The 25836-nt window shown below is 35.9% G+C and overlaps 1 protein-coding gene across 1 annotated transcript in view; it reads right to left on the bottom strand.

Moving 5' to 3' along the window:
- LOC107708671 (neuroligin-4, X-linked-like) overlaps positions 1-25836 on the bottom strand; it is a 109279-nt gene that overhangs the window by 66761 nt on the left and 16682 nt on the right. Inside the window, exon 3 of the mRNA XM_016512965.1 lies at positions 11608-11760. Within this exon, the coding sequence (XP_016368451.1) occupies positions 11608-11760 (153 nt within the window). The remainder of the gene's footprint in view (positions 1-11607; positions 11761-25836) is intronic.

Genomic DNA, 25836 nt, shown 5'->3' on the forward strand with positions numbered 1-25836 from the left:
TTATGAATGCAATGGCCAATCAGAGGCGTTCAGATGAGTCATCACTGAAACAGCTGAGTTCTGTTGTTCAGCGCGCGCTGACTGAATTCGGACTCGCAAATTCTCTCATTATAAACAACAAAGTGCAGATGTACGTGCGATGTAAGTATAAGAGATTTATTCATCATATAGTGTAGATTCACTGAGTTTAACAGGAGTGTTTTTAAAGTGCATAAACTTGTGCTAGACTGAGCTTGTGATGATGTTCTTTGGTAATGTAATGTTCTTTGCTCGTTTTCTGTAGCTGCTTTTTGAATAACTGAGGAAATGTAAGCATTATAATTATTAACTTCCGATGTTTCTATTAATTTGTTATCATGTTAAATACAAATTCAGTTATATTAAAAACATTAGGCTGCTTTTAGCCTTATGCTGGAGTTGGTTCACTTTCTCGCAATGAAACTAAGTAAATAATTACATAAATTAGCACGATAATATAGTGTATCGGCGATCTCACAGGCTGACGATAGGACGATATGAAAATTTAGCATATCGCCCAACACTAGTTGGAACTAAACTCTGTAAGAGAGTGGCCCTCCAGGATCAATGTTCCCCACCCCTGCTGTATAGTAAGACGCTTTACAGTGTTCACGCAGTATGCAGAGCATAAATATAAATGCAGTGTTTCTACTGAATCTGCTAGCCTACCTCTACTGCTAGAGGTTAGTGGAGTCATGATGAGTATCTTGGAGTGCACTGCATAGAGGACACCCGGCAGCCCTCCGGGGGGATTGGGTTGGCATTTGATTCAGTATGCTATGTCAGCTGCTATTATGTGATGCAAAGTAAATATTTTATTTTGGAACTCCTTTCAAGAATCTTTTGTGATTATAGTTGTGATGTTAGCTATGATGTTCATACTCAAATCAACAGGCATATTGGCTTCACACTGGATTAACCATTGTGTTATAAGTTTAGGTATGTTTATTTAAAGTAATCTGACTAAGGATTTTTTTCCTGGTTATTCAGTAAAACTGGCTTTATGTTACACCACTGTTCAAAAGTTTAGGTTCTGCAAGATTTTTTTTTTTTTAATGCTCACAAAGGCTGAATTTATTTAATTAAAAATAAAGTAAAGACAGTAATATTGTGAAATATTATTACAATTTCAAATGACTGTTTTCTATATTAATATATTTAAATATTTTATCATTTTTAGCAGCCATTACGCCAGTCTTCAGTGTCATATGATTCTTCAGAAATCATTTTAATATTCTGATTTGCTGCTCAAGAAACATTTCTTATTATTATCAATGTTGAAAACAGTTGTGCTGCTTCAGCTTCATATTTTTTCTTGAAATGGTGAATAGACAGTTTAAAAAAGAGCATTCATTCATTTATTGATTGATTGATTGATTGATTTTAGCATGATTTTTTTTAAATCAATTTAACGCATCCTTGCTAAAGACTCAATCAATCAATAAATCAATCAATCAACACTCAATCAATCAATCAAATATTACCAACCCCAAACTTTTGAATGTTAAAGGGATAGTTCACCCAAAAAGTTTAATTCTGTTATTAATTACTCACCCTCATGTCATAAGAACTTTGTTCATATTCGGAACACAAATTAAGATCCGAGAGCTTACTGACCCTGCATAGACAGCAACACGACTGACACGTTCAAGGCCCGGAAAGGTAGTAAGGACATCAATAAAATAGTTTTGAAAGAATTTTAATTTTTGGTTAAACTATCCCTTTAATGTAGGCATTGCTTTTTCAACCACACAACAGGATGTTTGACCCCTCAAACAAACAAAGTGATCCATGTTTGGAGAACTGTACAAAGAAAATCATTGCTGTAACTGGCAGCATGTAAATTGCATTTGAGAGCCCTCTTTAACCCCATTTACCGGTAGAACAGTAAATGAACGGACTCAAATAAAACAATTTAGTGTGCCTAAATGACTCATGTCAAGTCAAGGTCATGTCATTGCATGTTTACATGGCTTTTTCCGTTATGCCTCATTATGTTTCTCCCTACTTTTGTCAATGCTCTCAATGTGATTGTAATTTCAAGATTTAATGCCCTACACAATTACATCCTCCATCCAGTGGCACTGCTATGCCGCAGCTCAAAACAAAAACAAGCAAACAGCACATTAGCATCCGAACGTGTGCAGGGCAAAGAGTTCCGCATCTCCCCCGGCACAGCAGCCCAAAACAGGGTAAGAGTGGCTGAACACGAGGCTTGAACCAGCCAGAGAGGCAGCGGCCAGATTCACATTAACCCTTTGCCCTCTTGTGCCCCAGCACACTGCATCCCTGAGCGACAAGCTGCCATCCACAGATCTTCAGACAGAATTTATAGGATTAACCAATCAACACAGTGAGGTCTCCTCCTCTCACAGGGACCAGGCCATCTGGAGTTATGGGGAAAACAAGACCAGATCTCTCCAGTACATCTGGTTCATGAAGAAGGTCCACTTTGAGGGCAAATTAAGCTCCCGGTTTCAGTGTGGAGATATGATGATACCAGACTGTGCATATCTGAGATGAGAGTCAGATGACAGGACGAGGAATGTTGACTGATGTCTGTAGGTCTGTAAACAACCATGCACATTTGTTTGATCTAGTTTCTGATCTTGTTATTGCAGGGCTAGGCAAAATTCAGAATGTAAGAACAGGCTGAATCCTGGAGATGAAATTAGAATTGAATGCGCTACCGGAAGTTTCCACAGGAACAACAATTTCATTTGGAATTTACTGAATTGCAATTAAAAGAAATTCAGGAAATGGCATTCTTTCTTTTTTTATATTCCTTATTTATATCCATCTGCAAGGTTTATATAACTAAAATTAATTAAATAAATAAATACAAATGGGAACATCTATATTAACTGGTTTAAAAAATATATATATTTAATATTGCTAAAATAAGCTAATGTAGAAATATCTCTTTAAAGTAACAGCTGCAGTTTACCACATATTGCAGTGTAAAAACCCTCAAATATTACAGATTTTGAAACGTTAAGCAAGGTCTTGATGAGATATATTCAAAGTTTGTCTTTAAATATTTAACTTTTTTTTTAGTTACAATTACACATATTGCAGTATATGGATTTTAAATGTATTCTAATTGTATTGTCTTAAAATTAGCTTTAATTTCCATGAAGTAGTTTAACTTTGGGGTCAGTTTTTTTTTATTTTTTAATTAGTTATATTTATTCAACACATGCATATTTATTCAGCAATGACACATTAAATTGATTCAAAAGGACAGTAAAGTCTTTAAATGTATTACAAAAACATTATTTTTTAAATACTTGTTATTTTGAACTTTATATTTAACAAACAATCAATCAATAAAATGCATCACATCACATGTTTCCACAAAATATTAAGCAGCACAAATGTTTTCAACATTGACAAGAAATGTTTCTTGTGCAGCAAATCAGCATATTAGAATGATTTCATTTTTATATTACATTATTATATTTTTATATATGCAATAAATAAATGCAACCCTGGTCAGCATATACTTTGAATAATAATAATAATAATAATAATAATATGAAGAAGAAGAAGCATCCCAAACTTCTGAACAGTAGTGTACAATTAAAAACCACAATTAGAGATGAAGACAGTAGAGCTGAGTACACAATAACGTGTTTTCCTTTTCACAAATAGATGGAATGTGGTTTAAAAAAAAATACTTCAGAGCCCATTATAATAATGGCTTTACAGAGAAATATGACAACAATGACCTTTACAATGGAAGCCAAGCATAGACATCCAAACTTTATAAGAGCAGAACTGGGGATGGATTTCAGTCTGTATTCTTTAAAGGTTCTTAAGACAAAAGCTATTGTAAAAGCTAAATCTTTATCAACAATGACTTCAGACAAAATACTTTGTTAATTCCATGTTTTTTCCTTTTTTCAACAATCATTAAAAAAAAATAAAAAATACAGCAACCATATTTAATGTTTGAAAGATTTATGCTACAAGGTAAAATTACAAAATGGAAGAATTTCAACAAGTGGATCTCAAGGTAGCCTTCCTTATCTGAGCTGCCAGACCCTCTCACAGGGCCACGATGATTCAAAATGTCTGAATAATCACTACAAAGAGGGCTTGCATCATCCGGAGAGGATTCTGCTCATTTATATAAATCCTAGAGGTTTGCGTTTCTAAAAGCCATTAGAGGTGTGTGTTTATGTGTCAAAAGGGAAACGTCAGTTGGGGCTTGATCTGTCTTTAATTAGGTTTTGTTTTTATTCTTTTGGTACAGGCAAATCAGCTTTCTCACCCGCCTTGGGCATCAGTGCCATTCGAAAGAAGCTTGTTTGCTTATCGTTTGTGTTCTGAGCTGATTGTAATGGGAAGACGTTAACCAGCGCTGTATGCGCTGCATGTGTCACACTTTGAAGACTCGCCTCAGGCAGTCACCTCAATTTTTCAACCCAAACCTCCTTCCTCATCCATCCTATCCTTTGCATTTTTTTATCAATAAAGTACAGAAATAACAGGGAATTATTAGGGGAAAAAGCAACAAGAAAATCAGTTATTTTAAATATCAGGGATTGAGTACACTGTAAATGTGATGTCCTGCAGCTGTTACCTTAAAGAGCTATTTCTACCTGATTTAACCCATTAAAAAAATATCAAATATAGTTTTGTTGGTATAAATTGATGTATTTAGGTTGATTCAGCGATATTAAAAAATATTTTTCAAGGTAATGTTTTACATAAACATCATAAGGTAATAATTCATAAATATCATTAAAAAAAATTTAGCTTCACATGGCATTTTACAACCTGAACTAACCTAGCCGCATCATGAAACAGTAAAGTTATCTGACATTTTAAAAGATTTTAAATTGTTCATACAGTTTATAGGTTCATAAAGGCAGTTTCATATTAGGAATAAATAAGAACTATAAGAACTATTTGGTAATAGTAATACAATTGTTGTTGTTGTTATTATTAGTAATAGTATTTACCTTTAAGATTATACTATGGTAATTTTCATGCTAAATTATAGGGGTGGGAGAAAAAAAATCTCTAATGCATTGCAAGTCTGTCTTTACGGATTCTGAAAATTTCAGAATGCATGTGAGAAACGTGTGCTTTGCTTGACAACTACCGATATTTCAGTGTTTCCTCTTGCATTATGTCATTTGGAATGCAGTACATACTGGATACGCAAAGCTCACGCGTACTTTGTGTGTGTTTGCAGCTGTGCAGTATCTGTGTATGCAGTTCAATTCACTTGAATCTCCTACAGGCAAATCAGCTTTCTCACCCGCCTTGGGCATCAGTGCCATTCGAAAGAAGCTTGTTTGCTTATCGTTTGTGTTCTGAGCTGATTGTAATGGGAAGACGTTAACCAGCGCTGTATGCGCTGCATGTGTCACACTTTGAAGACTCGCCTCAGGCAGTCACCTCAATTTTTCAACCCAAACCTCCTTCCTCATCCATCCTATCCTTTGCATTTTTTTATCAATAAAGTACAGAAATAACAGGGAATTATTAGGGGAAAAAGCAACAAGAAAATCAGTTATTTTAAATATCAGGGATTGAGTACACTGTAAATGTGATGTCCTGCAGCTGTTACCTTAAAGAGCTATTTCTACCTGATTTAACCCATTAAAAAAATATCAAATATAGTTTTGTTGGTATAAATTGATGTATTTAGGTTGATTCAGCGATATTAAAAAATATTTTTCAAGGTAATGTTTTACATAAACATCATAAGGTAATAATTCATAAATATCATTAAAAAAAATTTAGCTTCACATGGCATTTTACAACCTGAACTAACCTAGCCGCATCATGAAACAGTAAAGTTATCTGACATTTTAAAAGATTTTAAATTGTTCATACAGTTTATAGGTTCATAAAGGCAGTTTCATATTAGGAATAAATAAGAACTATAAGAACTATTTGGTAATAGTAATACAATTGTTGTTGTTGTTATTATTAGTAATAGTATTTACCTTTAAGATTATACTATGGTAATTTTCATGCTAAATTATAGGGGTGGGAGAAAAAAAATCTCTAATGCATTGCAAGTCTGTCTTTACGGATTCTGAAAATTTCAGAATGCATGTGAGAAACGTGTGCTTTGCTTGACAACTACCGATATTTCAGTGTTTCCTCTTGCATTATGTCATTTGGAATGCAGTACATACTGGATACGCAAAGCTCACGCGTACTTTGTGTGTGTTTGCAGCTGTGCAGTATCTGTGTATGCAGTTCAATTCACTTGAATCTCCAAATGCTTTTACGATGCAAGATTAATGTAATGGCAGTCAGTTATGTTTTAAGAACAGAATAAATAATGTGATATGTTGAAACAAATCTGTGCATTAGTGTGAATGCAGCCTGTTAAACCTGCTGCTGAAGTCATCAGTAATAATTTAACAGCAATAATGCTGAGAAAAAGAGAAAAAATCTATAACTGTGTCTGTCTGGAAACTTCCAGATACTTAAAGCACTCTCAGATATTGAAAGTAATTTTTGTTTATCGCTTGTAATATGTTTCTTTGTTCCACTTATTACTTTATATTTGCTTGTATGTTTTGAATCTATATTTAGTTTGTTATAATTATTAACATACAATTGGTTTAATTTATTATTAATTTGCAATTATTCAAAAAAAAAGTAGCCTACTTACATAAGCAATCTAATAAAAATGCACAAAAAAACTATTAATAATTATGAAGTAAATGTAGATCAAGAATTGTAACTCTTCCATTTGTTTAATTAACAACAGATATTGGCAGCAAATGCACTATAGATCATTAAAAGTACCAAGTGAGAAAAATTAAAACTATACAGAAAAAAAGCATCAAGATGCATCGATAATCGTTTTATGATCACAGTGCAGCCTTCTGAATCATAACTGAGTCGAATTGTGAGGTGCATAGAGATTCCCATCCCGATTCCCTACTAAATAAATAGTGAAATCAGGAGTTTTAAAACACTTTGAAGAAGTATTTACACGGGAGGATCGGTCATCTCTATATAAAAGCAGTAACAAAGATATTAATATTTAAAGTTGGATCTGCCCATCTTCACATGAATCAATTCAGGCTGAACTCTTTTCTCGAAGAATCTGCCTGAAGCACGTGTTAACTTCTAGGCTCTAACGTCCATAACAATGTATGTTCTTTCTTCTATTCCCTGTTTCCCATGTCGTCTCTCCCGTTCTCTGGCAGCCTCTTCGGCCCTTCCTCTCCAAGTGTTGACATGCTATCTTTAATCTACTCAATAGTCTGTGATCCCTCACTCCTGTCCACTTTAACTCTCAACACATTTACCTGCAGCAGTCCTCCACTGACCTCTCCTGCCATTACCTTACATCACCTCTCCTCTCCTCTCTCTGTTTTTTGTGTAAAAGAAAGCAAAGTCATTAGAACTACCACGAGACCACAACAAACAACTCTGCCTTTCAGCATTTGAGGACAGCATGACATGCCCACAGACACCCAAGCACATTCTCACCTTTATTACTGCATCATTATATTGCTATTGCTTAAAATGGGACCCAAAAAAGCCCTCTGTTTCTCATTCTCTGTCGCTCCTAATCTCTCTATTTCTCTTCCCACATGCAAGCATTTCAGAGGACCGAAGCCCATTTGGCCTTCCTCCCCTGGGCTGTGCCTGTCCTGGCCCTGCTGTGGAGACTCTACTCACAGATGCATCAGGGAAACTGTAGGAGCCTTCCAGGCCAGACAGACTGACAGAGACAGAAGTGAATAAGATAAAGGCTCCGCAGAGATTGACCCACTGCAGAGGGGTCTATTAGCGTAAGCTACTGTCTGTTAAACGACTCTGAGGGTGATTTGGGAAGTTTTTTTAGTGTCCTGCTTGACAAAAGCCAGAGTGAGATTCTGCAGGACTCTCTGCAATACAGTTTTACGGTTATAGACTGTAAAATCTCAAGAAGCAGATTTCTGATGTGCATGTCTACTAGAGGTTCAGCAAGAAATCAGTTATACAGGGAACTTTAATCTGATTGGCTATATTCACAGTGTCACAGTTCAGGAATGACAGCAGTATTTACTAACAGATGTGAAGCAAAATCAAATTGAACTGTTCATTATTACAGTCACAAATAATGCCTATAATCAATGACCTGATCAAAGGTGCTGGCTTACAGATCACTAGAAAGACTTAAGACAATGCTATTTCATACACACACACACAATTTAAATACTTGGTAAATACTACTGTTCTAAAACATTTTGTTCTAAAACTGGACTACTGTTCAAAACATTTAGGGACAGATTTACTAAACAGGGCAAATTAGTGTTAGAGCGCAGTTTAATTAATAAAAACGCTGATGGGAGGGGAAAATTCTGCAGGTGATTTACTAACAATGCGCACATTAAAGAACACAGACGCAGTCAGATCATTTCCATAATGACCAGCGCAATCTATCAAGAGCAGCGCAAATTACTGCCTGCTTTAAGACATGCATTTTTGGGCTTTAAATAATGGCGCAAATACCAGTAATTTGACAAGCACAAACGTCCTCCTCCCATAAATGTTGCGTCTGAAAGGGAAACGCCTACAAATGCATATTCAGTAAGGTCAGGCGCAAAAATAACTGTCCACGCCTTTTCAGTGCTAATTCTTCACTGCACGTCTTTATTAAATCCTAACAGTTCAGTTGCAATGCAAAAAGACAGTTTGCGCTGGTGCAAGCTGTTGGTAAATCTGGCCCATAGGATATAAATAAAAAAGACTTGAGTAATGAAATATAACAGGAATAAATTAATATTAACAATATATATTCAAGTAGAAAACAGTTAATTTAAATTGTAATAATATTTCACAATATTATTGTTTTTACTGTCTTTTTGAATAAATAAATGCAGCCTTGTTAAGGATAAGATACTTCTTCAAAAACACAAATTAATCAATAAAAAAATTTAAATTCTGTCACCATTTACTCATCCTCATGTTTTTCAAACTTGTGTGCATTTCTTACTTCTGTGGAACATAGACGTTAATTTTGAAAAGTGTCTTAGTTTGGAAGTTAATGAGAAACTAAACAACATCCTTCAAAATATATTTGTGTGATGAAAGAAAACAATACAGGTTTGTAACAACATGAGGGCAAGTAAATGATCATTTCCATTTTTGGGTGAACTATCTCTAAATGTTTCAGGACTCTTGGTAGCCTTCTCTTAAACAATAAAAAAAAACTGTTCAGTGCTGCTGTGTGAACACAGCCACTGTGATTCTTCATTTAGTGCCGCATACATAAATACTTCATTATGACAAAGCGTAACTAAGTTTCCCATAATCCATCGAGATGAAGAGTAAAGTGCAGAAACAGACTCATTCTGCTGTATTATGAAGCACAGAGAGAGCGAGAGAGAGAGAGAGAGAGAGAGCGAGAGCGAGAGACACAGTTTATTCTAACAGCCTCCACTGGATCATCGGCAGGCCACATGTGCCCCACTGCAGATGAAGCAATTACTGTGAAAGCACGCACAGTTACATTCGACAGAAAAGTGCACATCCGTACACATACCCATGCAGCCTATACAAAATTTATATAAATAAACACCCATGCAGTCGTATTACTTCCCACATGATTATGACGCTAACAACCCTGTTATGCATACCACACTGTCGCTGTATCTATCTTATTAAATGTGTCTACATATGTTCAGCCACAATTTTTGTTCTTTAACAAGCCATTTCAAGGAAGGAGTGCATGACTTTCTGCAAACAGTATTTTCACACCGGAATGTTCCTCTCACCCTTGGCTAATCAGTGAGCATGTGTCTAAAAGCTGGATAAAGCCATTACAACACTAGGTCTAAAAACAGCTGAGAAGAAAATATGTCTCGCTGGTGGCGGACTGGGTATGGGCCAACTAGATAGCAGTCTGTGCAGTGTGCACACACACACACGCTGCAACCAAGATACCTCAGAGGTGTTAAAATATGACTTTTGTCGTGGAGAAAGAGCTCTCGCTCTCTGAAGAAGGGGTACAAAAGGGAAACGATCCTGCAATTTTATATGCTTGGGAACAGGTTCCAATCTCACTTTACCCTTCATCTAGGACTCTGCTGTTCACTGCCACCACACTTCAAACTGTTCTCCATAAAGACGGAGACAGCCAGACACTTTAGAATATCTCCATCACCTTCATGCTGCGCACTGTCAGGCAGAGAAGCAGAAACACGTTTAACAAAGGCCTCGCTCGCGCTCTTTCACTCCTGTCCTCGGTCTTGCTGCCACTTTCCTCTCTTTCTCCCAACTACTGCCTTTTTCCTGCAGTGCACACTTTTGCAGAGGCCTATACCGTTTCCTCCAACACATCTAAATATAGCCAGCCTCAAAGAGAGCTGTGGCTGATAATGAGTTGTAAGAACAGTTGAAGTGGAGGACTGTGAATAAAACTATGATCCTTTTTAATATTTACCCACCACATCGAATAGGAGAAGTAACAGTCTGAAAGACTCTTAAACGTACATTATTAATCATACTATGTCCTACTGAAACATAACTGCACTGGAATGAAAGGTGAAAGAAGAGTTTATTAAATCCAGAGTGGACTTTTAGACAGCACAAATTCTGAATTTAATGACTAGCAATGTAGGAACATTCCTTTCTCATATTTAGAAAGTACTAAATCTGTCCTCCTCGAGTTTGTGGAAGATAATCATTATGTTTTATGAGGGCAATTTTGCCTGGTCATGATGCAAAGACAAATAAACTATAACTGGCTATGTAAAACAACACAAATTTAAACAGATGAACAATCTAAAATAAATAAATGAGTAAGAAATTTTGCCTTACTATCTTAAATAAAATAAGTTTAGGTACAAAATTTACTAGAAAAAAATAAAGCTAATAATAAAAAATAAAAAAATCCCTTGATAAACTGCTAATTTACTGCTTATTAATAGTAAGGTAGTTGTTAAGTTTAGGTATGGGTAGTGTTAAGGGATCTAAAATATGGTCATGCAGAAAATGCATTAATATGTGCTTTATAAGTACTAATAAATGGACAGTATGCTAGTAATATGCATGCTAATAAGCAGCTAGATAATAGTGAGAATTGGTCCTTAAAGTGTTACCAAAAAATAAAAAAATAAAAAATAAAAATGACAAATGGCACATCAAATTACTAGAACAAATTACAACTGAAAATATATTTTTTAAAAATTGGCTCCTTCTAAATATTAATAAATACTATAATAGCATAATAACACTGAAGCATAACCGGTCAAGAAACTGAACTCATTTGGGACTTCTTCCAACAGGAAAAAGATTAATAAGAAAATCATAAATATTGTATTTGCATTTCATGACCATAACTGCATGCAGGGAATTAAACTAGGTCTTATAAAACATTTACATAACATTATATCTCTTCTTCTTTTTATTCAACGAATAAACAAAATGAAATCTTCATTTTAAAGTCTGTGACTTTTAAGCCTTTATTCCTCAGCTATTCCAAGATCATGAGCCACTTTTAACACATGTGTGTATCTTTATTACGTGTGTAGGAGGGTGAATATAAAACAGGAGGTCAGCAAGATATTCCATAATCAAAACCATCCACCATTTAATGAAAAACCAATGACTTACCAAGCACTCCCAGCCTATAGTTCAGGGTCACCACGATTACATTTCCGTAGCTGGCCAGAATGCTGCCGTCAATCATGTTGCCTGTACCTTCCATGTAGGACCCACCATGGATATAAACCATAACAGGTCTCAGCCCATTCTCATCATGGATGTCTGCAGGAAGAAAAAAAAATCATTTGAACATACTCTAAACGCTTTTTATGATTAAACAACCCTTTCTCACTAACTATTAGTGGCCTGACAAAAGCACTGGCAGTTTTTCTCAGTAAACGAATATCAGTAGAATACATTAGGCTTTACACTTTGACAAGCAAATCCAATAGTAAAATCCCCAATGAGAAGATCAGACAAATATTGCAAATTAAATTGCTTTTTTATACCATTACCAAGCGACATTTTCACTGAAACTAATCCTACCTCAGCGAGATTCACCTCAAGATGTGGCTCATGCACAGGGAAGTCAGTAATTGCTGCAGATGAGTTGGTTATTTGTGGGTCTCTCTTGTTTTGATTAAAGCCCCTGATTAGTACATGTGTAGGAGGCTGATTATAAAACACGAGACATGAAGCCCTGCGGAAGTCTTTGATAACATTTCACAAATTGCAGGCAGGCTTACCAGACTATAGATTTTTCACATCAGATATCTAATGGTCTTGAACAGAACAACAAATGTAGATACAGATGTGTCCTTTTGATTAGTCACAATAAAAACACACATTGAAACTTTCTAGACCAGTGCTTTTACTGCAGACGCTGAACAATAATATCAACTAATGCATCTTAAGGGAAGCTGTAAACCACTAGCCTATATTCACACTTAATGGCCACTTTATTAGGTACACCTGTTCAACTGCTTGTTAATGCAAATATCTATTCAGCCAATCACATGCCAGCAATTCAGTGCAGATTAATCATAAACACAAGGCTTTCATTGGCCATCCTTCACAAAACTTAATATCTACCACAGTTTGATCAGTTTCAATACAAGCAATTCAGTCAAATGTAATTTATGCAATATTTCACACCTTTAACCCACGGGAGAAAATCAACTCTCCGCAACAGTTTAAAATCAGCCCAGTTCCATGCAAAAAATGTGGATTTGGCAACCTTGCATCCAACACGAGCTGCATCCAAAGTGATTTAAATACTCTGCATATTGATAGTGGCTCCCTGATCCGTGCAATGTTTCCGGGAGCAGGCAGTAATGGTCAGAAATTCATTAATTCATAGTTTTTTAGTTCCAAAAAGAGGACATGTCCGGGAAAAAGAGCAAGTATGGTCACCCTACATTTAGGTACATACGTAGACATGGTCAAGACAATCTGCTTAAGTTCAAACTAGAGGTCTGCATTCCCGCGGGAGAACCGACCAGATTTTTGCGGGATTAAATTCCCGAATAAAACGCGGTAGCGGTCGGTATCTCCGGTGTAATTTGAATGGGAGCGGGCGGTCTAACAATACCCCGTTCCCGACATCCGTTCAGAACAGCATATCTGCGCTTTATTGACCACCAGTACAGCCTGCACTCGGACTGTTATGCACGCGCTGCACGCATGCTTTCAGCGTCACGCGTTTTATTTGCAGGGTCTGTGCGCAGAGCAGGCAGTACCGGTGGGAAATATACGGCCCTCAGACAGAACAGGCAGGTAGTCTATGAGTGACAGTGCAGAATAAGGATGAGCAAAGTGTGGATGTGCTGTCCTTGAAGGACGTTCAACTCAGTTTTGTTTATATTTTGCTTAGCTTATAATTTTAAATGACAGATTTCGTATTTATTTATTTTTCTCTGCGAAACTTTTCCTACTGTGTTAACAGAAAAATGTCAGACGAATTTAGTATTTTGACAAGACAATAAAAATATAGCTAATAGGCTATTTTTGTACAACCTACACTTTTTCCTATTGTGTTGTAAATGTTAAACGAATTGTATTCTGACAAGCCAAATAAAAATAAGAAATACAATTTTTGTACAACATTTTTATTTTCTCTGACACTTTTTTTTCTACTGTGTTGCGTAAAATATTAAACGAATTTTGTGTCTTAAGATAATTCATATAAATTCAAGTCAAAGTCAATAAATTCAAGACTCTTGACAAGACGAATAAAATAACATTATTTTCTCTGACACTTTTTTCCTACTGTGTTGCATAAATAAAATATTAAATTTTGTGTCTTAAGATAATTCATATAAATTCAAGTCAAAGTCAATAAATGCAAGACTCTTGACAAGACGAATAAAATAACATACAATTTTGTGCAGACTACACTTTTATCTGTTAGCCTATCTCTCTTTCTTTCAGTAGCGGAAATTTAAATGTGAGATTCTGGAAACGAGATCTAAATTTAGCGGGAACGGTCGGGAAGAAAATTATTCTAAGCCAACAGCGGGTGAACAAAGAGTGAATATATAGCGGGAGCGAGTGGGTGCGGAATATAACCTTGCGGGAGCGGGGCTAAAAAAATAGTCCCGCGCCAACCTCTAGTTCAAACCGAGCATTGGAAAAAACTTTGAACACAGCATAGTTGTTGGTACCAGATGGGCTGGTCTGAGTATTTCACAAACTGCTGATCTGCTGGGATTTTCATGCACAGCCATCTCTAGGGTTTACATAGAATGATCAGAAAAAGAGAAAATATCCAGTGAGCGGCAGTTCTGTGGGCGAAAATGTCTTGTTGATGCCAGAGGTCAGAGGAGAATGGCCAGACTGGTTTGAGTTGATAGAAAGCAACAGTAACTCAAATAACCACTCGTTACAACTGAGATATGCAGAGCATGATCTCTGAAAGCACAACACATCAAACCAGCAGAAGACCACAGCGGGTGCCACTCCTGTCAGCTAAAAACAGGAAACTGAGGCTACAATTTGTACAGGATCATCAAAATTGACAATAGAAGATGGAAAAAAGGTTGCCTGGTCTGTTGAGTCTCGATTTCTTCTGTGATTTTCAGATGGCAGGGTCAGAATTTGGTGTAAACAACATGAAAGCATGGTTCCATCCTGCCTTGTATCAATGGTTCAGGCTGCTGCTGGTGGTGTAATGGTGTAGGGGATATTTTCTTGGCACACTTTGGGCCCCTTAGCACCAATTGAGTATTGTTTAAACACCACAGCCTACCTGAGGGTTGTTGCTGACCATGTCCATTCCTTTATGACCACAGCACAGTGTACCCATCTTGTAATGGCTACTTCCACAAGAATAATATGCCATGTCATCACGCTCAAATCAGCTCAAACTGTTTTCTTGAACATGACATTGAGTTCACTATACTTAAATGGCCTCCACAGTCACCAAATCTCAATCTAATAGAGCACATTTGGGTTGTAATGGAACGGGAGATTCGCATCACAATTGTGCAATCGACAAATCTGCAGCAACTGTCTGATGCTTTCATGTCAATGTGGACTCAAATCTCTTATGTTATGTAACATACACACATTAATCAAAATGGGATATTTCAAAATGCTTTCCCTAATTTTGACAGATAAATGTATTTCCCAGTATAATATAACAGATATTCCAAATATTCCAGTAAACACTAATGATAGGGATTAGAGGTAGAAAATAGTAGAACACTATGTTTCAAAATGCCATGTAAACAAAAAATAATAAAGAGATGTGAGTGAGGGTTTGGAGAGAAAAATGTGAGAGCAGACCACAACTGTTCAGTGTCATTGTCCTAATGGTGTAGGGGATATTTTCTTGGCACACTTTGGGCCACTTAGTACCTGTTGAGCATTGTTTAAATGCCATGACCTACCGGAGTATTGTTGCTGATCATGTCCATCCCTTTCTGACCACTTCCAGCAGGATAACGCTCCATGTCACAAAGCTTAGATCATCTCAAACTGGTTTCTTGAACATGACAATGAGCTATACTTGAATAACTTCACAGTTACCAGATCTCACTCCAACAGAGCACCTTTGGGATGTGGTGGAAAGGGGAGATTCGCATCATGTGATGCTTTCATGTCAATATGGACCAAAAGGAATGCTTCCAGCACCTTGTTGAATCTATGCCACAAATAATTAAGGCAGTTCTGAATGCAAAAAGGGGTCCAAACCAATACAAGCAAGGTGTACTTAATAAAGTGGTTGGTGGGTGTTTATATTTATTGTACATTCCACAGAAGAAAGAAAGTCATACAGATTTGGAATGGCATGAGGGTGCTTAAATGAAATCAGAATTGTCATTTGTGGGTGAACTATTTCTTAAAGACAGTTAACTTTTCTGAAAGTTCACATAAAAACCTACGTAGCAAAGACTTAAAATTGATTCAAAGACTCCTCAAAGAAAAAAAAAAACTGGTTACAAACAAGTCATAACAGTTTTTTTTTTCAGGGTGAATAATGAGTGTGCATCTTTAATTAAGTGTGTTTTAATGCTCTGTGGTTTGCACTGTTACTCTTATTAGGGTAATGTGTATACTAATATTTTATCAAACAGCGTCCTCAGCCTGCTCAAAACAGCTGATGGAATGAGAGCTAATGGCTTCAAAAAGGGGTTATGACATTCGGTGTGTGTATGTGTGTTTGCATCCACCTCCGTAAACACACTCACTGCAAACAGCCTCCTCTCAGTGGGAGTGGTATATCTGCATTAGAAACACCCTTGTTGGCTTCTCAGACTGGAGTGGAGTCCAACAGGGGTACGACGTAAGACCCAGAGTAATTGGTATTCAGCCAAAGACACCTCACTGTACTTTGATTATTGGTTTCTGTTGCATATGGCTTCATTAACTGCTCAGAGGTGGTGGACAAACACGCAGACACATACACACACACAGCGTGGTCTGCTGCAGTGCTGGCACAATCCTACAGCGCCTGTGGGCAGGCGAGCAGAATTAAAGGCAAGTCTGTGTATCGTTCTCCCCCACAAAGGAAAACAGAGAGAAGGAGAGAGAGGGAAACAGAGTGAGAGAGAAAGATAAAGAGAGGGAGAGCTGGAAAACAACCCGTCGTGACAGGTGATTAATCTCGGTCGGGTTCTGAGTGGGCGCCAGGCAGCGCACTAATGCGAGTGCATCTATTTTGCAGCTCTTTGCTGGTGTACAACTTTCAGCGTCGCAGCGCCTTTATTGCGCTGGACCATCAGCAAGGCCATAACCTCCTGTCTAATACTCTGCCTCTCAACCAGGCAGATTAATAGCTGCGCAAGGGCTTCTCGTTTAGTGGAGATGTTACACAAGCATTGTGTTGATGTTTCACCCTTTTATACCATCTAGGATTACCTATCCTGACCCATTACTACCAATGCTGGCAAAACTTTCCACCCACGTAATTGGAGAGCTCTATTATGGAGAATCTTAACTGACAAACTTGACCCAGTAGAAGCAGTTTAGGTACTAATTTTGTGGGCTCCTTCCAAGAAAACAATTTAAATCCTTCATCAAGGAGAACTATCCAGAAACACATTACGAGAATGGAGTGCTGCCATGAACTTGTTTAAAGTAGATGCCGATACACATCTTAAGGCTCTTCACAGTGAAACCCATAGATCAAGGGGACATATTGGAGGAGCTGTTAGCAGAGAAGGCAGCACATCTATGCGCATTTTGCATCCCAGGTGTGTTAAAACTCAACTGGCAATGGAAACCTGCTAAGTTGGCAAACATGTTGGCCCTTGGGATTGATGAGTTGAGGGCTGTTCACCCAGAATGAATTATTGCATGCAAAAACAGCTACTGCTGTCACAATGGAATGGAACCAAACATCTCGTTTTTAAAAGCTGAACGGAATTTTTCAGCTTTTGTCAAAAAAAAAAAAAAAAGTCATTCACGGTATTCATTTCATCAGTTATGCACTCCATTGGAATTTAACCACTTTGAGTTACTACTGCAATACTCTACAGTTTGCGCAACACTTACTTTAAACTTGTACATTTTCATGACAGTTTGTTTATAAAAAGTTGTATGTTATTGGACTGTATGGAAACGTACAGATGTTATGGAGTTGTTTCGATTTTCCTTATTGCAAACAAACTTTATGGTTAAAGGGTTACTTAATCCTTAATTGAAAATGCAGCCATCATTTACTCACCCTGTATGTGTTCCAAACCCTTAGAAACACAATTGAAGATATTTGTAATATTCTCTCATGAGACCCCATGCACTGACAGTCCACACAACCAAAATGTTCAAGCTTCAAAAAGTTCATAAAGACATCATACAAGTAATCCAAAGAGGTTGCATAGCTATTATCAGTAAATAACAACAAATAATCTTTAATTTGCTTGTAAAATGAGTTGCTTCACCTTATTAGTTAATGGAAACAACAGTTTACCTTTAGTCCATTTGATGACTTAACTCTGCCATAGCAACAACCAAATTAATCACTTACATTCTATGCATCTTATCCATTTTATTTCTTTATTCATTCCTAGTAGTAGTTGTGTTAGTTACTCATTCAGTTACTCATAATCCTTCTAGAGCATGTTTACATGGAAGAACAGCCCAGGCAGATACAATAACGTTTCCTGTGTGAACGGCCCTTTAGGCATCCACTCTGACCCCATCCTGTCAGTGCCAAGACTTTCACGGCTTAGATGTTATACAAGTTCCCTTTCTTGTTTTGCCTGTGGAACTGTGCAGTGACAAGAAGACACAGGTAAAGAGGATGAGAGAACATGAAAGACAGAAATAAAATAAAAGGAAAAGATATAGAGAGCAAGAGTGTCAGAGAGATAGAGAGAAAAGGGAAGGGAGGAATGAACGAAAGGAGAGAGTGAGTGGGGGTGACTCCGCAGTGCACACACCCTGGACATTCATCATTGCCAGGACAGGCCGAGGAGGATAATATATTCCCTCATGTGCTGCACGGCACTGCACACATTACTCATCTTTATACAGAGCAAGAACGAGAGAGAGAAAGAGCTGAATTCTTCATTAGACTCAACAGTTCTTATTAAAGAAATAGTTCACCCAAAAATGCAAATTCTGTCAGCATTTTCTTGTCCTCATGTCATCCTGAACCTGTATGACTACTATGGAACACAGAAGGAGATATTTAGCAGAATGTACTGGCTTTTCCAAAAAGTATCTTATGCTCACCAAAGCTGTATTTATTTGATCAAAAATACAGTAAAATGTGTAATATTGTGAAATTATTCAAAATAATACATTGCAATTGTCTATTACAGTAATTTATTCCTGTGATGCAAAGATGAATTTTAGCAGCCATTAATCCACTCTGCAGTGTCACATGATGCTTCAGAAATAATTATAATATGCTAATTTGCTGCTCAAGAAACATTATATCTTGTCATAAATGATTATAACCAAATTCACATTTCAAATGCATAATGTAACAATCAATTGATAAGTGTTATAAATTATAATGTACTAAATGTGGTTACAATTATTCATGAGATTGTACAATGCATTATAAGGTGTATTAAAAGGCATAATTAATGCATTAAAACTTCTGTAATAATTATATATAAAGGCTTTAAGTAAAGTGTTAGCAAAAAAACTTTGAACTGAACTGACCCCAAACTCACAAATAAATATGTATGATATAAATATGTATAAATTAATTCATATATATGTATATATTCAAAATTATATATAGAGAGAGTTTATTTGCAGAAACAGATAACTAATTTTTTTTAATTTTCACAAATCATGTTTTTTATTATGTTATCACGTTTTTAATGTGTTTTATTGTGTTAGTTAGCTGTATTTTTTTGTTATTTTTACTTAATCAAAATAACCCAACTGCAGTTTGATTGAAATTAATTGGAATGCACAATGAAAAAAACATGATTTTTGAAAATAAACAGATAACTAATTTTTTTTAATTTTCAAAAATCATGTTTTTTATTATGTTATCACGTTTTTAATGTGTTTTATTGTGTTAGTTAGCTGTATTTTTTATTTATTTTTACTTAATCAAAATAACCCAACTGCAGTTTGATTGAGATTAATTGGAATGCACAATGAAAAAAACATGATTTTTGAAAATAGTTAAAAATGGAGTTATCAGTTTTTGCAAATGAACTCTTCATATATAGTTTAATTTCACCTTTTTTTACGTTTGCTATAACATTTAACATAAAAAAAAAATAATAATAATAATAATAATAATTTGTGTTCCACTGAAGAAAGTAAGTCATACAGGTTTTGAAAGATAAGAAAATAATGATTTAATTTTTATTTTTGAATAATCTATTCCCAGAAGTGTTAGTAGGGAAGGATGGCTGTTAATGACCATGCAGTCTGTACAACGCTGACCTGTTCAGTCAGTCTGTTCAGCTGTAACACAGAATTGTAATGCACAGCAATACAGGGCAAGCACGCCAGCGAAAACATAGCTGTAATATATCATTAAAGGCAATTGTATGCCAATTATTGGCCTCACATCAAGCCGAAGTCAACCGTGGCTTCTGGACATGCACCATATTTGATATTCATGTACTGCTACTGGATCTCAAATGTAAGCTTTCAACATCAACCTTTAATAAAGCTGTTAAAGTAATGCCGTAGGCCCTTCATTCAGAGTCCATGTTAACCAATTAAGGCATGGCTGACAAGTGATATTCTTTCACTCGTTCATTTCCAAATTAAAGCTCTTTCTTTCTGTACAGGCTGAGTCTCAAGAGTGTCATCCTTTTAAAGGGACTACAGACGGAAAGAACAGCTTTCTCTTTCATTTATATGCATTTAAAGAGTCTTTCTGGGTGAGTTTTTAAAGGTGGCAGGAAATTGCGGAGGCTGGTGCATTGCTGTAGGGTGATTTTGCAGGGGAGTCTTATGGCATAGGTACAACCTCAAGGGAGCCAGGAAGAGTAATTCATCGCCACTGCAGATGTTCGCACTGACAGAGAGCATCGATCCTGCCCTTCTGAAAACACCATCTTCGTCTCTTCAGAACAAGAAGCGTTTGGTGGAGGTATTACAGGACTTAACACTGTTTCTTTTTAAGGCAGCCTGATTTCAAAATGCAGAGATTAAATAGTCATTTGTAAATGTAAATATGCCATCTGGACAACTCAGTCCAAAGTCTATTCATTATATAGCTGATATTTTTATCTTTATATATTTTCCTTTAATTATACAGGTATCAGAGGGCAATCAGAAAGTACAACATGTCTGGACAGCAGCAATCAATGATCGCACACATCACTCAGAGATCATGACAGCTGACTCCTCGGCAGCCACAAACCACAGTCAGATCCACTACAGCAATTTATCAGACGTGTCAAGAGACACCACTACATCCTGTGCCCAATACAGGTCAATTCAATTATCATATATGTTTAACTGATCTGCCTCTGTGGGGGGGACCACTATTCACCTTACCATTCCCTTTAGATGGATAATGTTGTTTTGGTAACACTTTAGTATAGGGACCAATTCTCACTATCAATGAATTGCTTATCAGCATGGCTAATATTAACGCATTGACTATCAATTAGTGCTTATAAAGCACATATTCTGCAAGACCATATTCTACATCCCTAATCCTACCCAATACCTAAACTTAACAACTACCTTACTAACTACTAATAAGCAGCAAATTAGGACTTTATTGAGGCAAAAGTTGTAGTTAATGGTTTGTTAACCGTTGTTTTTTTATATTCAAATTGAATGCAAATGAAATATTACAGTTCTCTACGTATGATAATTTATGAACTAAATAACGGCAACTGGCCAATTAGAACTCAATACGAGCTGCACAATACAAGCTCAAGCTATTTTTTATTTTTTTTTTCATGCAAAATGGTCCAAGCGCACCTTTTGACGTTATTTAAAAAGAAGACAACAGAAGGTATGATATTTTCTTGATTCAAGTTTAAAGACATTCCCCTTACATAATATTATTGGGCTGTATGTGTGACTGTGAGGGACGGAGAGATGATACACTATTGAGTATGCTGTTAGAATGCCCTTATAATTCAAGTAATGAAAGAAAAGAAAAAAAAAACCCTGTATGAGTTATTATTTTTTTATGTTTATCACACAAGCAAGAGTGCTTTCCTGAATATCAGCATGTGTACATAATCGCAAATGTGCTATTAATTTTATACAACAGTGCAGAGCAGGCACGTGCACACATAGACATCAAAGGGGGCTTGAGCACCTGCCCTTTTTCTTCCTCGAGAGAAAGTGCCCTTTTTTCTGGGGAGTTTTTTTTTTTATAAATGCATATATGTATATATGTGTGTGTGTGTTTCTGTTTGCTGTCAGCTGTCCCTGTCAAACAAATAAAAAATCTAAATATCAGGTTGGGTCAGGAAATATTGAGACTCTGTCAAGTTGCGATGCCTTTCTCCCTCCGCGCAGCACAGCAGTGTAACATACATTGAGTACGTTTACATGGACAACAATTCTCCGATTTTAATATGATTAAGACAATACTCTGATTAAGAATCTACCATGTAAACAGAGATTTTTGAATACCTTAATCCGGCTAAAGTCATATTCGAAGTAAACAGAAATCAAATTAAGACATGTGGAGTATTCCTATTTTAGTCGCTTTATTGAAGTGCAGTATAGACATGTAAACACCTTAATCAAATTATTACCGTCGTGTAGGACTTTTCGCCGCATTTTGCGACAGGATACACACACGGCAGTGTCAACCGTTTGACGGCAAATAAAAGAGCTTCAACACCGCCATCGTCTGTATGCACGTACAAATAATTAATTTCACTTGAAGCTTTAATAAAATTAAAAATGAAACGCCCAAAATGGTACATGGCATCATCACGAAGACGAACTATATGTTTATACGTGAAATGTGTGGAGATGAGTGATGATAAACAAAAGACTAAGCTATCTGTGCCTCAAATTTACAGCTAATTATCCTATCCATGACTCATGAGAGCTACCAAGTTGGCTAAAGTTTAGCTAAGGCTATAGGAAGTCTAATAGGTTAGACCAGTGCACGTTCTTTCACTGCATGATTCAGTTTATTAAAATGCATTTAGAATGATCATTCTGAGCAACATGACGCTATTTTGTTCCTGAATGAATCAACCGTTTAAATTATTCGGTTCAGTCACAATGACTCGCTTATTAACAGTGACTTGCTGCCACCTACTGGCCAAAAAGCTATTTAAACTTATTGGAAAAGATTAATTTCTATGACTGCTGTGAACTGATCACCACACAGAATATGCAGAATATCAAAAACTTTAGGAGTCAGCTGTCCACGGCAGTCCTTAAGATATCAGCACAACGACACACTCAGCAAAATATTGTATAATTATCGTTATCGATAAAATCCCAGAAAATATTAAGATGTATATAATACTGCACACCCCTAATATATTTAACGTTTTGTTTAGAAAAATAAATAAATATGAGAAGTGCCCTTTTTTCCACTTGAGCCCCTGCCCCTCAAAATGTCTGTGCACGTCCCTGGTGCAGAGCAACACTGCAGTGTTTCGTTCCTGATTGAATCCATTTTTGAACAAATCGAGTGAGCCAATGATTCAACGTTCCATTCATAAAGATAGTCACTTGCTTCGTTTCTAATTGAATCAGCCATTTTGAACGAATCGTTTGATTTTAATAATTCAATTAATCATTTATTAAAACAGGGGCTTGCTGCCACCTACTAACGGTTTTAATGTCATGTTTATTAATGACACATTCAGCAAAATATCATTTAATTATTATCGACAATCGTTATCGACAATTTTAATAGTTTTATCTGCAAAATGAATCATGATCGACAAATTTATTTAATAGTTTTATTAAATAAAATTAAACAAATGTTGTAATTATTGCGTAAAGTCAGCTAAAATCATCCACCCTGATTTTTAATTTTTTTTTTTTTTTTTTACAATTCGACCACTGCGTATAAAACATATATTCACATGGCTCTACCCTTTCTTGGCACCTTATAATGCATTGCGTCTTACAAAATATTATTTGTCCAAGTGTAATGGGATGCAAAAGAGCAAGCCATTAATATTACAGTGAGAAGAGTTTCTTTAACACAGCATCTGACAGGAGTTACAAATGAACAGATTTCCACTGTCAAAACAACACAGGTTAGTGCTCATGCTTCACCGGGCAATGAAGGAAAAATAATGGCAAAACTGAGAAAAAAGAGGAAAACATGACTGTTTAATCTTTTCTTTGAGGAGAAGAGGGAAAAAAGCATGCAGACTTTCGTCGACCATCTTTCACTTTGCAGCACTGGGAGAAGGTGACGTTTATGTCGGAGCAAGTGTTATTTTATGGATGTTCTTGTATTTTCTGTAGAGGCAAACTTTAGCCTTTTCACACAGTCCTTCAGTTCTGTGCTAGGAATCGCCAAAGAGGAAAGAGGTGTCAAAAAGATGTGCTTTATGATGGTGCGCTTCGATGGCCAAAAAACGTAAGAACAAAATTTAATAAATCTAAAGAATTCATTACAGGAAAAAAAAACTGGTTTCACTTTCATGCAGGTTTCAGGCTGGAATCTTTTTTGTTGTTAAAAAATAGGAAAAAAGATGGGAAAAATACCTTTATTTTCGCCACCCTCATTATTGGTGAAATCATCGCCTTTGACTGTGTTGGCTCCTACTGTCAACAACAGGGGAAAAGTAAAGAGGATAAATGGGGGAACAGATTTTAAAACAGCAGCTTAAGTATTAAACGAAAATCATTTCCAAAATGATTTATTTCAAGTTTGAGGAAAGTCTGCTGAAAACAACTATTGTAACACAATGGGGATTAGTCATTACAACTTGGAAATATATTTCTAAATGAATAAATACATTTTGTAGATAATTACAAATATTTTCCTGAACAAAGCTTTACTATTATAAAATACAAATAATATTTATCATAATCTTCAGTAGTCTTGCATTTTGGAGTGCAAATGAGGGGGAGAATACAGTGCCAAAAAAAAAAAAAAACTTGCTTTAAGCAATTGCAGAATGAGCATAAGGATTCTGGTGTTTCTGTAAATGACCTTGGCTCATTACATATGCAGCACTGTGTGTTAACATTGGCTCACACTGAGAGTTCATGCAGGTTCCAATATTTCTTCAGTTAACATAGGATTGTTGGATGTCAAGCTGTATAAACAAAAGCAAGTAGCATGTAAATTACTAGAGTGTGAACAACACACCCACCCCGCTGGGTCATAAGCACCACACAACAGGGATTATGAGGTTGGACTATAAAAAAAAGACATGTAATAACTTTGTCAAGAGGTGATCACGAATAGATCCTGAATAATTATACACTTCTTTTGTTTTATTAGTTTGGGTTTATCACAATATATGATATTAATAATACAGCACAGTAGTCTCAGCCTAAAGGCTAGATTTTTAATTAAATAAATGACTGGCATGATACAGTTGGACACCCAATGATTAGCAACCTTGCTAGCCTGCATTTCTCTATCCTTTCCTCTATGAATGATGACCCAACAGTAAATGTTGAGTCTTAAAAAAAAGACTCTTTTTTTTTTTTTTCTGCAGAGATACTGTTCCAGCATGTATGTACCTTTACCAAATTACAAATACAGTAAGATTGTATTTAGGTACACTCAAAATGTATTAAGCTGGAAATTATGTTAATGTTAGACATGTAATACAATATCGTTGACAAAAATAGATGTAACATTAGCATCAATTCCCACATTAAGATATTTTTAGGTTATGTAGCCTAACATGGAATTAGAGTTATTGATCTTCTCAAGCTACCAAGATTCAGTTTATACACTCTAAAAACAGCTGGGTTAAAAACAACCCAATTTGGGTTATTTATCACTTTTACACACACAGAATGACTATCAAAAGGTCAATATTTATTTAAAAGAGAAAACAGTCAAAAGTAACATGCATATAAGAAGAAATGCAGAAAAGTATGGCATCAACAGCTACAGAGTTTATAAATGAAGAACTTGAACATTTGTTTAATATAACTTTTAAGAACAAATTTGACTTTTTTGGTCAATTTTATATATTGTATAAAAATATTATAAAAATATTATACAAAAACACTACACTCTAAAAAATGCTTGGTTAAATATAACCCAGCGCTGGGTTAAAAAGGGACAAACCCAGCTATTGGGTTGTTTTAACCCAGCTATTGTATATAATTTAAGATTTATTCATATATAAATATTGGCATGGATTGCTTCTACAATAACTCTGTATTTTTGAAGCTTGAAAATACTGATTATCTAGACTTTCAATGGATTAACAAAAAATTACGAGACAAAATTAAAAATCTCTTGATTTGTGTTAGAAATATAGATAAAAATTGAAAAGAGTGCAAGTA

This window comes from Sinocyclocheilus rhinocerous, unplaced genomic scaffold (assembly GCF_001515625.1).
Source record: "Sinocyclocheilus rhinocerous isolate Xijiao unplaced genomic scaffold, SAMN03320098_v1.1 scaffold236, whole genome shotgun sequence".
Lineage (NCBI taxonomy): Eukaryota > Metazoa > Chordata > Actinopteri > Cypriniformes > Cyprinidae > Sinocyclocheilus > Sinocyclocheilus rhinocerous.